At 38.1% G+C, this 15,308-nt stretch overlaps 1 protein-coding gene and 1 long non-coding RNA gene across 3 annotated transcripts in view; one reads left to right on the forward strand and one right to left on the reverse strand.

The window, feature by feature from the left end:
* The window catches only part of UTP20 (UTP20 small subunit processome component), a 93,818-nt gene that overhangs the window by 76,915 nt on the left and 1,595 nt on the right, over nt 1-15,308 (forward strand). For both annotated transcript variants that reach the window (XM_073213694.1, XM_073213695.1), the window contains exons 46-60: nt 680-846; nt 1,528-1,669; nt 3,376-3,492; nt 4,760-4,930; nt 5,159-5,290; nt 5,729-5,839; nt 7,766-7,845; nt 8,186-8,255; nt 8,382-8,564; nt 9,293-9,424; nt 9,907-10,039; nt 11,543-11,730; nt 12,483-12,554; nt 14,394-14,672; nt 14,888-15,014. In XM_073213694.1, the coding sequence (XP_073069795.1) occupies nt 680-846; nt 1,528-1,669; nt 3,376-3,492; nt 4,760-4,930; nt 5,159-5,290; nt 5,729-5,839; nt 7,766-7,845; nt 8,186-8,255; nt 8,382-8,564; nt 9,293-9,424; nt 9,907-10,039; nt 11,543-11,730; nt 12,483-12,554; nt 14,394-14,672; nt 14,888-15,014 (2,104 nt within the window). The remainder of the gene's footprint in view (nt 1-679; nt 847-1,527; nt 1,670-3,375; nt 3,493-4,759; nt 4,931-5,158; nt 5,291-5,728; nt 5,840-7,765; nt 7,846-8,185; nt 8,256-8,381; nt 8,565-9,292; nt 9,425-9,906; nt 10,040-11,542; nt 11,731-12,482; nt 12,555-14,393; nt 14,673-14,887; nt 15,015-15,308) is intronic.
* LOC140843629 (uncharacterized) lies at nt 2-8,491 on the reverse strand. The gene is made up of 3 exons (XR_012121534.1): nt 8,364-8,491; nt 5,195-5,377; nt 2-826 (listed from the first exon to the last, which is right to left on the reverse strand). It is a non-coding gene; the product is annotated as an uncharacterized lncRNA (long non-coding RNA).

The following is a 15,308-nucleotide window of genomic DNA, read 5'->3' on the forward strand; positions in this document are numbered from 1 at the left end:
GTCTTGAATGTAATACAGGAGATCACTACACTAACTGTATCATCATGCTTGATGTTGTTCTTGAAGAACTTCTTGCAGGATAAACCTTAAACTGCACTTGACCAGGATTTCCTTTGGTGCGAAGGGCACCATACCATGTCCTGGGTAAGGAAATAGCTATGAAGTGCTGAGGGTTTTGTTGAGGTTGGTGGTCCTATAAGTTCCTCTGCTTTGGCCCAGTAACTAACATCAAACCCCGAGGGTTGGCCATTGCACTACTTCATTAGCACTGTTTCCTATGACTGCATTTTGTTAACGTGTGTGCGTGTGCATGTGTGCATGCACACGCACACAGGTGCTTACCTGTAAACCACCTCCTTTTAATGCACTTGGAGAGTTGAGGTCTTCCAAGTATTAGAGCATATCTCCAGCCATGTATCCTGAGGCCTCACCAGCAGCATCGAGGGAGTGCAAAAACTCCAGAGGCACACACAGTGCTGATAATGGCTCTCTCTAAAGGTTGATGTTTTGGGTAAATACTATTTTATATATTATTTCTATGTTTGCAATTTTATTAAGAATTTTTTTAATTAGAAAAAAATATATTAAAAAGCAAATAAATATTAGAAAAACTACCACTACGACAAATCAAAAATACAGTTATGTCCTTCCTCAGCATGACATTTCTGTTTGTCTTCAGATCTTACAGAATACCACAAGCTTAAAAATGGCCCGGAAAGTTCATGAAACCTTACGACGAATCATAGCAGGATTAATTGTAAATCAGGAAATGACGGCAGAATCCATTCTATTGCTCAGTTATGGTTTGGTCAGTGAAAATCTCCCCCTGTTAACAGAGAAAGAAAAGTAAGTTTGAAATAAAAGAATCTTTTTGGTGCTTGCTTCTGGTAAACCATTCAGTTCATTCTTACTCTTAAGTGGGTTAATTTAAAATTTTACTTTAGTACAAAAAAAAGAAATACTACATTTATTTGAGTTGTAACAGTCAGGCTGAGGTCCTTCCAACATGAGACACATCTCAACGTGAGGTTATTTTTCTGATGCATGAGTAGCTGTGACAACAGCCAGTTTTTGGCATTTCTCTGATAACATTTCTGTTTTATATATTTATTGAATCAAAATTAGGATACATTTTAAATATATACCTCTTGTTCTGATTAAAGAGAGATTAAGATCTTAAAAGATTTAAAAATACCTTATTAGGAAACTTCCTTTGGGTTTTGCTTCTGTGTTGTAAAAGAAACTCTTTGACATTTGTTTTCAGAAATCAAAGAAAGATCTGTGTCCCTTGCTGTTCATCTTAATTTAAATGTGTGTTCATCAATCTGACCTGTTTCTTGGGTTCTACCAACCTTTATCAACAACTTAATAATCTCTCAGTGTCTTGTGGTTATGGGAGAAAAAAGCTCAGAGCAAAGAGCACATTATTTAGTACTAGACTCTCATCTCCAGAGAAGGCCACAGTAACTTCTTAGAATGCAGTATGGAATGTTCTTCCCCTAAATTTCATTCCATTGTGATCGACAGAAATCCAGCAGCCCCTGCACCAGATCCACGTCTACCGCCTCAGAGCTGCCTTCTGCTCCCCCCAACTCCAGTTCGAGGTGGACAGAAAGCTGTTGTGAGCAGGAAAACCAACATGCACATACTTATTGAGTCGGGGCTTCGGGTAAGAATTAACCTTAAACTGAGACTTGCTGCCCACGGTGAATCTGTGCCTTTTAATCCTCTCCTGCATTTTCAGTACTGCTCATTTCCATTGTACATGCCTTACTGTAAGTAATGTATGGAATACTTTTTTTTTAAAGATGGATTGGTCCATTTACTATTTATCTCTTCTAGAACTTACTTTATATAACTGTCTCAGAATGAATGATTCTGACCTAGTATCTATTATGATTTCACTGTTGCTTTGCCCATGAGCATCTATAAACTATGAATTTTTTTAAAAAGATACCAGCTTTTGGGCATAGAAGCCACAGGGCACAAATCTGCAAAGAAGTAAAAAGCTAACCTTTTCAAACAATATGGCTTCTCTCTCACTTACCAACTTTACATTTCCCTGTATGGCCCGGAAGATGGCTGGTTAGCCAGAGACGGGTAAGATTCCTCAAGGGAGGAACAACCTAAGATAGGCACAGTCGCAGGGGGGCCATCAGGTGAGAATTTGGGGATCAACAGAGGTGAGGCTCAGAACCTCACCCCCCCTGCTTTGAGAGAAATCTTCTGCATCCGTGGATGTCTTGCTGCCCTTGTCTAGCCTGGATTAATACTTAGTCCATAGGCACACACCTGATCATCTGATCATCTACATTTGCTATCTTACAGCACTAAACTATGTTTTCTACCTTTATCTTGCATCTACCTACCACGTCAGCATTTTATTAAAAATAAAAATAATAATAATAATAAAGGGAGAAATGTGGGATCAACATATAAATCAAGTACAAAAATCAAACGAATATTCATATTTGACCTGATTGTTTATAGGTCATAATGCGTGATCAAAACCGAAAGTTTCTGTGATGATTGCCCTTGTACTGTTCACCATGTAAGAACTTATTCACTATGTAAGAATTCGGTCACCATGTAAGAACTTGTTCGTTATGCTTCAGAAGATTGGAGACTGACGAGAATTAGGCTTGAGATGGATTAATGATTGTACATTGAGCATTGACCTCCCTATACTGAATTTTATTGTTGTTAACAACCATTTGATCAATAAATAGGAGAGATGCCCTCTCAAAAAAAAAAAAAAAAAAGATACCAGCTTTTAAAAACACAAACCTGATCATTGCATTTCCTTTTTAAAACCCTTCACTGGCTCCCATTTTTCTTAGGAGAGAACTCAGTCCTTCATTTGGGCTACAAAGACCTAGCCTCATATTGTACCATTCCAACCCATGTTCCAGCCACACAGATTTCCCATCAGTTCTATAGTCATCACACTCTTCCTGCCCCAGAACCTCATCACCTACTCCTCCCTCTAACCAGGTCCCTGCAGAACTCTCAAAGCCTTCTGCATATATAGTTAATTATTTCTTATAGTCTGTCTTCCTCACTAAGATCGATCCAGCAGGACAGGGACTTCTTGGTCATTATTCAGTGTCCACCTTGGCCATTGCTGCATCCTGTGTGCTTGGAATCAAAGTAGCAGATGTTGAGTAACCATCTGGTAAATGAACTTATCTTTAACATCTGAGCTGCACAGTGAGCTTCCATCTTCTTCCCTTACTGAGACTCTCCCAGGCAGTTCCCCATTTCTTCAAAATATTTGTCACTTCAAATAGAAGTATCTTAACATTTTGCATATGTCTCTTAAACTCGTTTTATCTTATGGGCAACTGACATGAAATATCTTTTTAAATCTTTCAGCTGCTACATCTGAGTCTGAAGACTTCCAAGATCAAGTCTTCAAGTGAACATGTTCTAGAAATGTTGGATCCTTTTGTGTCTCTCCTTGTCGACTGCTTGGGTTCCATGGATGTAAAAGTAAGCATCTGTTTCTTCACGAGAGCTTTGTTGTGCAAAATACCTAGAACTTAACTTCTGGGTTCATGCTTCACAAGATGGTTGAGATTTTTAAGGGATTTCTGACATGATGAATTACCTCTATTTCCTGCATTAAATTGCTTCACAATTTAATAATCCCGTATGTTTGGATAGCCTTTAATAGTTTTTAAAGCCCTGTGAGCACATTATTTATTTCATTTGATCCTTGCAGCAACTTCATGAGAATGCGTGGTGGTGTCCCCATGTCAGTAATCACCATCATCATCCTTGTCATTACTTCTACTTCCTGCTACAAATCCTCATCACAACCCATTAGGCATATATTACCGATGTTTCTGTTTTATAGATGAGAAAACTAAGCCTTAGGCTAAGTGACTTGGCTTAGATCCCAGAACTAAGCTATGAGCCTTGGTCCGTCAGACTCCAGTGTCTGCTCATCTCTCGTTTCCTCAGATTGCCTGTTTTTACAGTGAAGGTGTCAAGAGGTTAAGTAACCTCTACAGTCAAATGGGTGACAAACTGAGAGCTGGGATTTAAGTCTGGGTATTTCTGATTCCCATGCCCTTTTCTCTGTGTCTGCATCTAATCCAGCTCAATAAGACTATCACAGCAATCAGGGCAATATGGGTCTACTAGGAAGAGCTGAAGTAGGTGGACTAGCTGGTCTAAGCAGCCTTTAAGGTTTAGCCTGGAGTTCAGGGATTCTCATGTAATCACTTGGTCCAGCACACTTTTTTCACATCTTTTGCATAGCATTTATCTATATTACAGTTCACTGTTTCTGGGCTTAATTTCTGAGCAAGCTATTTGCTTCTTAAATGTAGCAATGGCATCCTTTTCATCTTTGTATATCTAATACTTAGTAGAGTGCTTTGTATACACAATATAATCTTAGTAAGAATGGATTAAATTGAAGTACCATTCTAGAAAAAAGAAGTCATTTATAATGCACATTTCTACAAAGAAAACTGCCAAAATTGGCTATCCCATATAGGTTAATATGGTGAGTACCTTTTCTTATTCAGTGAGGATATGCAAGCACATACCTTCAGTTGCCCTGGAGAAGCAGTACTTGTACATCAGGGAATAGCAAGACCTACACTTTGGGCAGAGATTTTCCAAAGTGGACTAGGCAGAGCATTTCACTCCTTCAACTTGATTGCTTATAGAGTCTACACAGCCTCAAGTGCTGGGTTATAGGGTTTGGTCACTTCTTAAGTGGATTGGTTTTGTTTTTGTCTTTCAGGTGATCACAGGTGCTTTACAGTGCCTGATTTGGGTCTTGAGGTTCCCTCTGCCCTCCATAGAAACAAAAGCAGAACAGCTGACGAAACACCTTTTCCTTTTGCTGAAGGACTATGCAAAACTTGGGGCTGCCAAGGGCCAGAACTTCCATCTGGTGGTAAATTGTTTCAAGGTGAGATGTTTTCACTTGCACTTAGGAACAACCAGGGCCAGGATTAATATCAAAGTTAGTTTTCCCCATTGTCCATGGTCAAATTATTTTTCCAGATCACTTTGCTAAGGCCCAAGGGTTGGTATCCTGTGTGAAAAAGCATTGATGTTGTGCTGAGTCCTTAACCACTTCGCTGGATCTTGATTTGTAAGCTGTCCTAGCTATTAACCTCACTATTGTAACTTGCAGTGTGTAGCCATACTTGTAAAGAAAGTGAAGTCTTACCGGATAACTGAAAAGCAGCTGCATGTTCTGCTGGCATATGCGGAGGAGGACATTTACGATACTTCAAGACAAGCCACTGCATTTGGTCTTCTGAAGGTATGGTGTCACCAGAATGTTGGATTTTACAGTTTATAAGCCTCATGTCAGATATTTAGAATAATGCGGAAAATGCATTTTGGCTACCTGTAAATTTCCAAAATTGACTTATAAACATTGTTATTTTGGTGGATTAATTATAAACTAATGTATCTACTAATTAAAATGTTTCAACATGAGCTCTCTGACACTTCCATGGAATTATGTACAAATACATGCTACTCTGCTTGTATTTATTGTATTGGACATCTTTTTTTAATTGCAGTAAAATATATATACAATTCACAATTTTAACCATTTTTAAGTAAATGTTCTTTTTCTTCTGGAGATACTTTCATTATGTTTGAAAAGTGCCTCTGACTGTATTAACATCAGGTCAGCTTATGCCCATCTACACTAAAACTTGAAATGAGTATGTCTTTTCCTTTTGTACTTTAGGCTATTTTATCAAGAAAGTTATTGGTCCCAGAAATTGAGGATGTCATGCGGAAAGTATCCAAGTTGGCAATTTCTGCGCAAACTGAACCTGTCAGAGTCCAGTGCAGACAGGTTTGTGAAGAGAGCTTATTCTCCTAACAGTAGTTGGGCTCTGCTTTTTCTGGTTTTTAGATAGAGACTGTCAACATTGGCTGAATTCTAAAGATGACTTTGTGTCACACTGTTGCTTTATTCTGAGACTCAGGAACCCATTTCCATACCAAGTGTGAGAAGGGCCTCTTCTTTGTCTTAAAGGCATTTTTCAGTGAACAAGGAGTGTTTTGAGTTAGCCCACCATAAGTGGAGTGTTTCAGATGGATGAAGAAGTCCACTTTCTTTCTGCAGCATGGTAGCTTGCAGCAAAGGTTCCCACCCTGGAGTCCAGTGATTACTTATGTGTATCACTGTTCGCATATGCCAGGTGCTGTTCAAAGAACAGTGAAAAAAGTTTTTATATACCCTGTCCTACAGTAGGCAGGCACAAAGCAGAAATTCCACAAAGAGTTATTTAAATACAGACATCTTAAGTGCCAGGAGGGAAAAAGTGCTGTTATATTTCACCACTTAAAAGACACACCATTATTTATATACCTCAAAGAAAGAAAAAACTATGACACAGTGGTAAGGTGCCATCAGTCACTGTAAGACACATCCAAATTTCACACATGTTAAGACGTGAAAAAACTGCTTCTTAGAATTAGCAAAGTATGATCAGGTGGAGGACCATCTTAGTGTGACAATCAAGGAAGGCTTTTCTGAGGATTGGCCTCTAAGCCAAAATGTGAAGAATAAGTCTTAGCCTCCCGGCGAAGGGAGCAGCCAATGCCTGAGGAAGGTAAGCCATGAGGTAGGTAAGAACTTAGCTTGTTGGAGGAGCTTAGTGAATGTGAATGAGGTGGGGAAGGGAGCTGAGCCAAGCAAGACCTTGTGGTCCTGTTAAAGATTTAGGGCTTTATTCGAAGAATAGCAAAAAGCTCTTGAATTCTTTAAGCAGGGAAGTGACAGGCATAGATTTGTGTTTATACATTTGTTCATCCATGATCCTTTGAGTGCATATCACACGCAGGGTGGATGGAAACTGGAATTGGAAATACGAATTCAGGGCTGAAGGAGGGTTTGGGCTGCTAAGGAGGTCAGGGTGGAAGGGAGAAAGCCTGTCATAATAAAAAGTTCCCTTGAGTATTGTTAGGTGAAAGAGGGCTAGCTGTTACTTACTGAGTACTAGCTTTCTGCCTAGCACTTTATAAACATGACTTCTATTTATAACTATCCTTCAAAAGAAATAGTACCCCCTTTTTCTGACTAGAGAAATAACAGGCTTTGGAAAGTTTAATGGTGTGCCTTAATTCTCAGCAATTTAATAATAAAGGAGGCTGAATAGTATAGTAGTTTGAAAGTAGAGGCCTTGTATGTCTAGACAGACTAGACATGCAATTCTGGCATTGTCACCTGAGCAAAATATTTACATCTCTGTGCCAACTTCCATTCTCTTCATCTGTAAAATGGGGTGCTATCACCTGCCTCGTAAGGTAGTAATGAGGATTAACTGAAAAACAATTAACACAGTGCTTAGCAGAGAGGGAAGTATTTAGTAAAAGCAAGAGTTATTATCAGTATTAATATTGTCACCATTATTGTTATTCTCATACAGAGGAAATATGGGGTTGAACCATAGTATATACTTAGTCTGCCACACCATACCACCTATCAAAGACAGGAGCTTCCCACATGTGAGCTTAAATTTGGAGCCCTAAACAACCATGCCAGTGGTGTGCCAGCACTTGACTCTTAATATCAGGCAAGTGGGGCAGGATCTGAGTAAGTGAAGTCGGAGAAGAAAAGAAAGGACACAGTTGCTGACTCACTACACAAACTTTGCCTGACTGATCACCCTTCTGAAAGGTCTTTGTAACCTACAGTGTCTCAGAAAGCAGCTTTGAAACAGGAATCCTGAAGAGACAGGATCAAAGTAATTATCTGTGTGACTTCTATTCCTAGGTTTTTCTGAAATATATTCTTGACTATCCCCTGGGTGACAAATTGAGACCAAACTTGGAATTCATGCTTGCTCAATTGAAGTAAGTTTAAGCTATAAACTATACAGGGGCAGAAGGGTGGTTTCTCCTTTAATATAGCAGCTGTCTTGAAAATGACTTCATATGGCAGTTCTGTAAATGGCTTTTCCAGTTCGTTCTGACTTCTGATTTTCATTAGAGTCTACTTAGGAGAAAGGTACAAATCTTAACAAAATTACATTTGAAGCTGTACAGTATATACAAGCATCAGAATTGGGGAAAAAAAATTTTTTCCCCTTTTTAAAGAAATAGACTGACACCTTGAAATAATATTTGTAAGTTCTAAAAACAGTTACTGGTAAATTTATAATACTAACAGGTCCATCTAATGTTCTTGCCCTAGTTATGAACATGAGACTGGGAGAGAGTCTGCCTTGGAAATGATCACCTATCTCTTCGACACATTCCCTCAGGTACTGTGATCACAAAGACAAACTGCTCACTGTTTCCCATGAGCCCTGGGAGCCCACAGTCCTTGTTAGCATCTGTGAGAATTCCCGTATGGGTGTGCTCACAAGTACCTGGTTTGTTTTTTTTAGGGACTGCTCCATGAGAACTGCGGAATGTTCTTCATTCCTCTTTGTCTAATGACAGTGAATGATGACTCTGCCATGTGTAAGAAGATGGCATCCATGACAATCAAGTCATTACTCAGTAAAATCAACCTTGAGAAAAAAGATTGGCTCTTTAGTATGGTGACCACCTGGTTTGGAGCAAAAAAGGTTAGAGTTGCTTGTAGTCCTATTTCAATGAAATCTTAGCTTTTTGGTGTACACTTTAAGTAAGAATATGTATTATATAGATGATTGAATTAATTTTCCCAATAGCTTTATTATTTTTGATTATATTAAAAATATGTCCTTATAGTAAAATTTCAGAAAATATAAGAAGTTATAGAATAACATAAAAATCACCTATATTCCCACTACATGGTTAATGTCAGCCAATTACTCCACTACATGAATGTGTCATAGTGTACTTAACTGCACACATTGGTGAATACCTTTGTTACCAATTTTGTTTATTCAGTTAATGAAGTGTAATTTTTTGTCAGTGACTATATCTGCTTGCTGACTCTACCACCATCATCAGTGGTCCATTTTTGTGGAACATAAACACTACATGTCATATCCTAATACTGGCTTTAGGTATTAAAGTCAGAATGCAGGGAGGAGGGGGTGCTGTTTGAAATTTATTTCCATTCTTTTCTTTTAATTTAAAATGGGAAAAATGTATTTTAAAGTAATACCACTTTTTTAAAAATGTTATTCTTGGGTATGAAGATTTCTCTATATTTTTCATGTTAGCCACCAAAGATCCATATTCTGTTGATTTTTGGCATCATAAAGAAATAATTGAGCATAGAATTATGCCCATCTTCATTTTACAATTTTGGAAACAGCCTTCCAAGGTGTGTTGACATTGTCTCGTGGTGGTTTATTTTTGATAGAGCTTAAGTAGACAACTAGCTGCCCTAATCTGTGGCTTGTTTGTGGAAAGTGAAGGTGTCACCTTTGAGAGAAGACTTGGAACTATTCTTCCTGTGATTGAAAAAGAAATTGATCCTGAAAACTTTAAAAATGTAAGTTACTTGCTAGAGAAGAAAACTTTTGTTCATATTTATAATTTTACTTGAGGTAATATAGTGAACAGATTATTTGTGTTCAAAAAATTTTTTTATTACTAAAGGATTCAGTGCAGTTGGATCATCATTTTAAAGTAAGAATTAAAATTAAAGTAAGTTATCCTCCATTGTATATGAAGATCAAGGGCTGTCCAGCAGGGTGATTTTGCCTCCCCAGGGCACATTTAGCAACATATGGAGACATTTTCACTTGTCACAGCTGGAGGGTGGGAGAGCACTACTGGCATCTAGTGGGCACAGGCCAGGGATGCTGCTGAATACCCAACAGTGCACAGGGCAGCCCCACCACAAAGAATGATCTCACTCAAAATGTCAGCTGTGCTGATATTAAGAAACCCTGGTGTAGATTTACATACTGAAGTAAAAATGTCCATCAGATACTTCAAAATTATCTCGATTTATATCCATCCTGTTTTTAGATCATGGAAGAGGCTGAAGAAAAAGCTGCAGATCACCTTCTGTTTAGGTTTCTTATACTGATAAGTAAACTCATCAAGGAATGTAATATTATTCGGCTTACCAAGCCCTCTAAAACTTTGCGTGAAATCTGGAGTAAGTATCTGCTTTTTATTTAAATCTAAAAATAAACACATTAGTTGTGATAGAGTTACTGAAAATAGATTTGGGAAATTAGAATATGAATACTTCAGGAAGTATATAATGTCAGGAAAAAAGTCCTTGAGAAAAAGATTTAAAAGGCCCTTTCACATTGATTACAGAGAAAATGTTTCTTTCTGAAAAAAATGATATATATTTATGACTTAATAAGTAATACATCATTTATAAAAGAATATTAACTCTTCAGAAGTAAAAATGGAAAAACATTTCCCAAAGTTTTCCTTGCTACTTAATAATTTGGTATATATTTCCATGTAGTCTTTTAGTTAAACAGGCATAGGTTTTCTTAGAGGGTTTGCTTTGCACAATTTCATATAGACCTTTATATCTTATTTGTACCTAAGCAAGCAAATTACTATACTACAACACACTTTGTAGGTTAGGTGTCTTTTTAAGTAGCTCTAAATAGTCCATCATGCAAATGTGCAGTAATTTACTAAGCCATTTCACTTCTATGGGACTTATGTTATTGTATATCACTCTTTAAGTGAAAAATAAGATCTTAGAATTTTTAATTCAATAATCAATTTTGATTAGTTAATAGGAAATAGACATTGGAATAATGCTTTAAGTGCCCACCTATTTTAAGAGTACTGGTGATCCTATAGGAAATAATGCAGTTACTAAGTTACCAAGTGGCCTGCTCTGCTATGGCTCCACTGACACACAGCCAGATTATTGCAAAAGTTCATGCAGAACAAAAGTAAAACCATGAAAGATAGCATAGACTAAGACTCAGATATGACATGGTTTATCCAGAATTTTAATTTGTCCCCCAACACCCACAAGGCTTTTTGCACTGTACTTTCCAAGTGTGGTATATGGAGAGTGTGAGCTTTTGAGGCCAGATCAAGCTAGGGCCTAGGCAGTTTTGTCTTTTACAGCTTGCCACCTCACTTAGTTCCTCTGAAAACATCTGTTTCCTCATCTATAAAATGGAAATAACAATTCTAATCTCACAGAACTGTTGTAAGGTCTAAATGAAGTAATACGTATAACACACTTAGCCCTGTGCCTGGCACATAGAAAGAGAGCCTCAATAAATGATAACTTTCCAGTCAGCTACTTGAAGCCACCAATTTCAATAATTATCAGAAACAAACATACCTATGTACATATTTATATTACTTTAGAAATTGTAAATGCTACTGCCAGCTTATCTCCCTTGAATATGGAACTGGTCAGTTTTTAGGCTTACTCACACCTGTTGTTTACCATGTTAGGATTTGATTTTCTTGTTGTTTCCAGTGTCCTGCCACTTCACGTCTCCCTAGCTCTCCTTGCTCTCTGACAGCTTCTGGGAAGGAGGGAATATTTTGTTCATCTTTGTGTTTCCAAATCCAAGCACATACTCAGTAAACCCTGAATTAGTCATATTTACCACCAAAGAGTTGGGAAAGCTGTGAGGCATCTGAGAATGCATTTTGGTTCCCTCAGGTCATGTGCACGCTCACCTGACACATCCACACAACTGGGTGTGGCTCACTGCAGCCCAGATTTTTGGATTGCTTTTTGCCTCTTGCCAACCAGAGGATCTTACTAGAAAATGGACTGCCAAAACAACTAAGAAGAAACTCTCAGGACCTGTAGCAGTCAGGTTCCTAACAAGCGACCTTGACCAAACGGTAAGGTCTCTCTAAAACCTTTTCCTTCCTTCATGGTCTGTATGAGATGTTCGTTCTGGTTCATGTAACTATCTTGGGGTTGGCCCTAAGGAGAAACTCGTCCAACTGACTAGTTGCACATGTGAATCTGGAGGAGTGTTAGGAACTGGAAAGGGGTCACCCTCAAGGCCAAGACATTTTTCAAAGATAATTTTTAGACCATCAGTCTAGTCACTTTTGCTTATTTAGCATGTTCATCTTCTATTATATGTTTAAATTCTTTATCAGTATTAGAAAATAAGATTAATACTGTCTGTCCTGCCTCCTTTATAACCTGTTGATGACTAAATGAGACCACATTCATGAAAATGATAGGGACCATGGTATTCCATTTCTGATTTCCTAGGACCTAGCATAACACCCGGCTCATAGTGGGAACTCCATAAATATGAATGAGTGGAAGGTGGGTGGGAAAAAAAAGAAAAATAATACCAGAATGTTGCAGTTTTCTACTAATAATCTGAAGAATTATTACCTGTATCTCCTCAGAATTTTAAAAGCATCCCATTTCTTTGGACTGAAATGCTTGGGGCAAGTAGAAGGGAACAATTACACAATTTTTGGTCATGAACCTTCCCTTACAGATGTACATAGGTGGCCATTCAAAGCAAAATCTAGTACCTGAGTTGTTAAATATTATTATGGTTACTTAGAGTTTGTAAAAATGACCAGATGTCCTGCATTGTCTGCCAGTGTCCACTTTCTTTTCACAGATGAAAAGTATCTCCCTAGCCTCTTGCCGTCAATTGCATTCCAAATTCTTAGATGAGTCTTCAGGAGAGCAGGTAAGTGTTGTGACCCTCCCAGTTTTAATAGACAGGACTACTCTACCAACAGTTTAGGAATAGGCTTACATTTGGTATCTGTGTGGTTTTTGTTTTCCTATTTTAATGCTCAGGAAATTAAGCGAAATACATCTTCAGTGATACACATAAATCTAGTCAACTCTGGGGCCATGTTGGGATTCCTCTTGGCTCCACTTAAAATTCCCAATACAGATGAGGCAGCAGAAGGCTGCCTATTCATTTACTCCACATTATAACTGAAGCTTTGAAGGGCATTGGCTGTTGAATGAATGACTGTGATTGTTCTTATAGTTAAACTATAATACTGAATTTCCTTCGCTTACCCCTATACGTTGAAAACAATGATTATGCTACACTGTGGTCTGAGAATTGTCTGTTTTTAACTGAAGACATATACACCACTAAAATGTTTTATGTATTTTCATATTATAAAATGTAAATATAAAGAAACACTTTATAAATATTCAGGAAATGTTGCTTTTGGATAGTTGGTCTGCTGCTCCCTTATTTCATAGAGCAGTTGAGCTGATAGATGGTGAGTTAACACAGATGTGGTGTCTGGGTATGAGCAAGGCACTTAACCATGATTCTTGTCATGATGGACAAGGTAGGACAATGGAGATTAAGTGATGGAACACTAGAAACTAGGCAAATGTCATATCCTGAGTGACCTTAAGTAGTATGCCATAAACACTGATACTTCCATCACTTTTTTAAATGAAGATTACCATGTTTCATTATATGGCAGGGTCACGTAAGGAATGGATAGCTATTCAGTAGATAGCAAAGTAAAGGCAAAGAAATCCTGCCAGGGTGGACAGTGGGTGGGATGTCACATAGGATCAGTTATAACAGAGTCTGACGGGCCATACAAACTTGAGACAGGGAAGAAGAGATTTACTAGTACTGACCCAGGATGAAAAAAATTAAGGTATTTAGTTCACAGTAATCTTAGGATGAGTTAACAATTAGAAGTGGCTGCCACAGAGGAAAAAGGCCCCTAAAACTGGGACTGTCTTCATGGAGGCCAAACCACTAGGAGAAAATTATAATTGTGGCGTGAATTCTAGATGTCCAGGCTAGCCTTGGACAGTGTACACGTTCTGAATAGTACATTTGGGGGAACTTCTGGCGCACAGCCCCTCTGGCAGAGCAGCAGGATGGTGAAGGAACTCAAAACCAACCTGGTTTCCTCCTGCATATAATGGGTGAAATACCTATGTCAGAGATTTCATGGATGTCAGAGTTGGGGACTCTAAATGGGTCAATTATTATAAGACTAAAATTGGTCCCTGGCTGTTTATCTGGATCAGATGGTATTTGAGGAGGGAGCTCAGTGTTTAAGAACTGGGGTTCGAATTCTAAAGATCTTTGAATCCTGGCTGCTATTCACTTTGTCTTTGGGTGAATCACTCAGTAACTATAGATAAGCCTTGGTTTTCTCTCCTGATATAAAGGGGTATTTTAAAATTGAAGTGAAAGGCTGTATATAAAGTCAGTGTTCAATATATGTAAATTACTTCTATAAAGGAATTTAAGGATGGGGAAATGAAAGCTCTTAAAAATATAAGTGGATGGTTCAGAATGAAATTAACTCTCTTTTGTGACCTTAAAGGGTAGAAGTAGGTCAAATGGATGAAAGTTATGTGGAAATGGATTTGGACACACTAAGGAAGGACTGAAGAATTATCAAAAAATGAAGCAATCAACTTAATAGTGAAATAGTTGTTTCTAATTGTAGAATACCTATTTTAGCTCCTGCTTTACTGAGCCATATTTATTTCAAAATCAGTCTAATTCCTATCTTTTTTTTTTAAGGTTGTGAAGAATTTGTTATTTGTAGCAAAAGTCTTATATTTACTGGAATCTGATTCTGAGGATAAGCAAAATGAGATAAAAGAAATGGAAGAACAAACCTTAAGAGATGGTATGGTCAGAAAGGAGGTAGAACTCGAGGCCGGTGCAGATGAGGTGGAATCTGACAATGAAGCGATGAAGGATGAACACAGCAAGCCAGCCACACTGCTGTGGTTGATACAGAAGTTGTCCCGGATTGCAAAACTGGAAGCTGCCTATTCACCTAGAAACCCCTTGAAGGTGCCAGTGCATGTGCAGGCTGACCAAAAGTAGTCATTTTGTTTAAAAGTAACTTAGTGTATTAGTGATCCTCCCAAGTACATAGGTGCTTTTGAACCCAAAAGTGCAGTAGGGATAATCTACCCCCAAATAGATCTTGTTTTCTATAAATCAACTGTTATCTGGCTACAAGTATAAGAGAAACACTTCAAATGAACAATGATCTTTACTTTCAGAGAACATGCATCTTTAAGTTTCTCGGAGCTATAGCAATGGATCTTGGAGTAGACAAGGTGAAGCCCTATCTCCCAGTGATCATAGCTCCTTTGTTTCGAGAACTAAACAGCACCTATTCGGACCAAGGTAACCCTGCAGTCTCTCTTCTGAATACTTGCACGTTAATATTTCTCACTTCTTTCCTGAATGCTTCCCTCTTCCTTTCTGCCCTCCCTGCCCACCAGTTTTAATAAACAAAACTTGCTAGGGAGCAATTAATACAGCAAACAAATAAGGCATATTTGTGTTACATTTAACCGCTTCTCCTATATGCTTTCTTGTGTCTGTGTTTTCTCTCCTAAAACGTTTTATTCTTAAGCATAGACCAAATAATCAAAAAAAGTATAATTTGGGGTGGTTCTAAGCTCATAATGCAATGAA

The sequence above is a fragment of the Manis javanica genome, chromosome 10 (genome assembly GCF_040802235.1).
Source record: "Manis javanica isolate MJ-LG chromosome 10, MJ_LKY, whole genome shotgun sequence".
Lineage (NCBI taxonomy): Eukaryota > Metazoa > Chordata > Mammalia > Pholidota > Manidae > Manis > Manis javanica.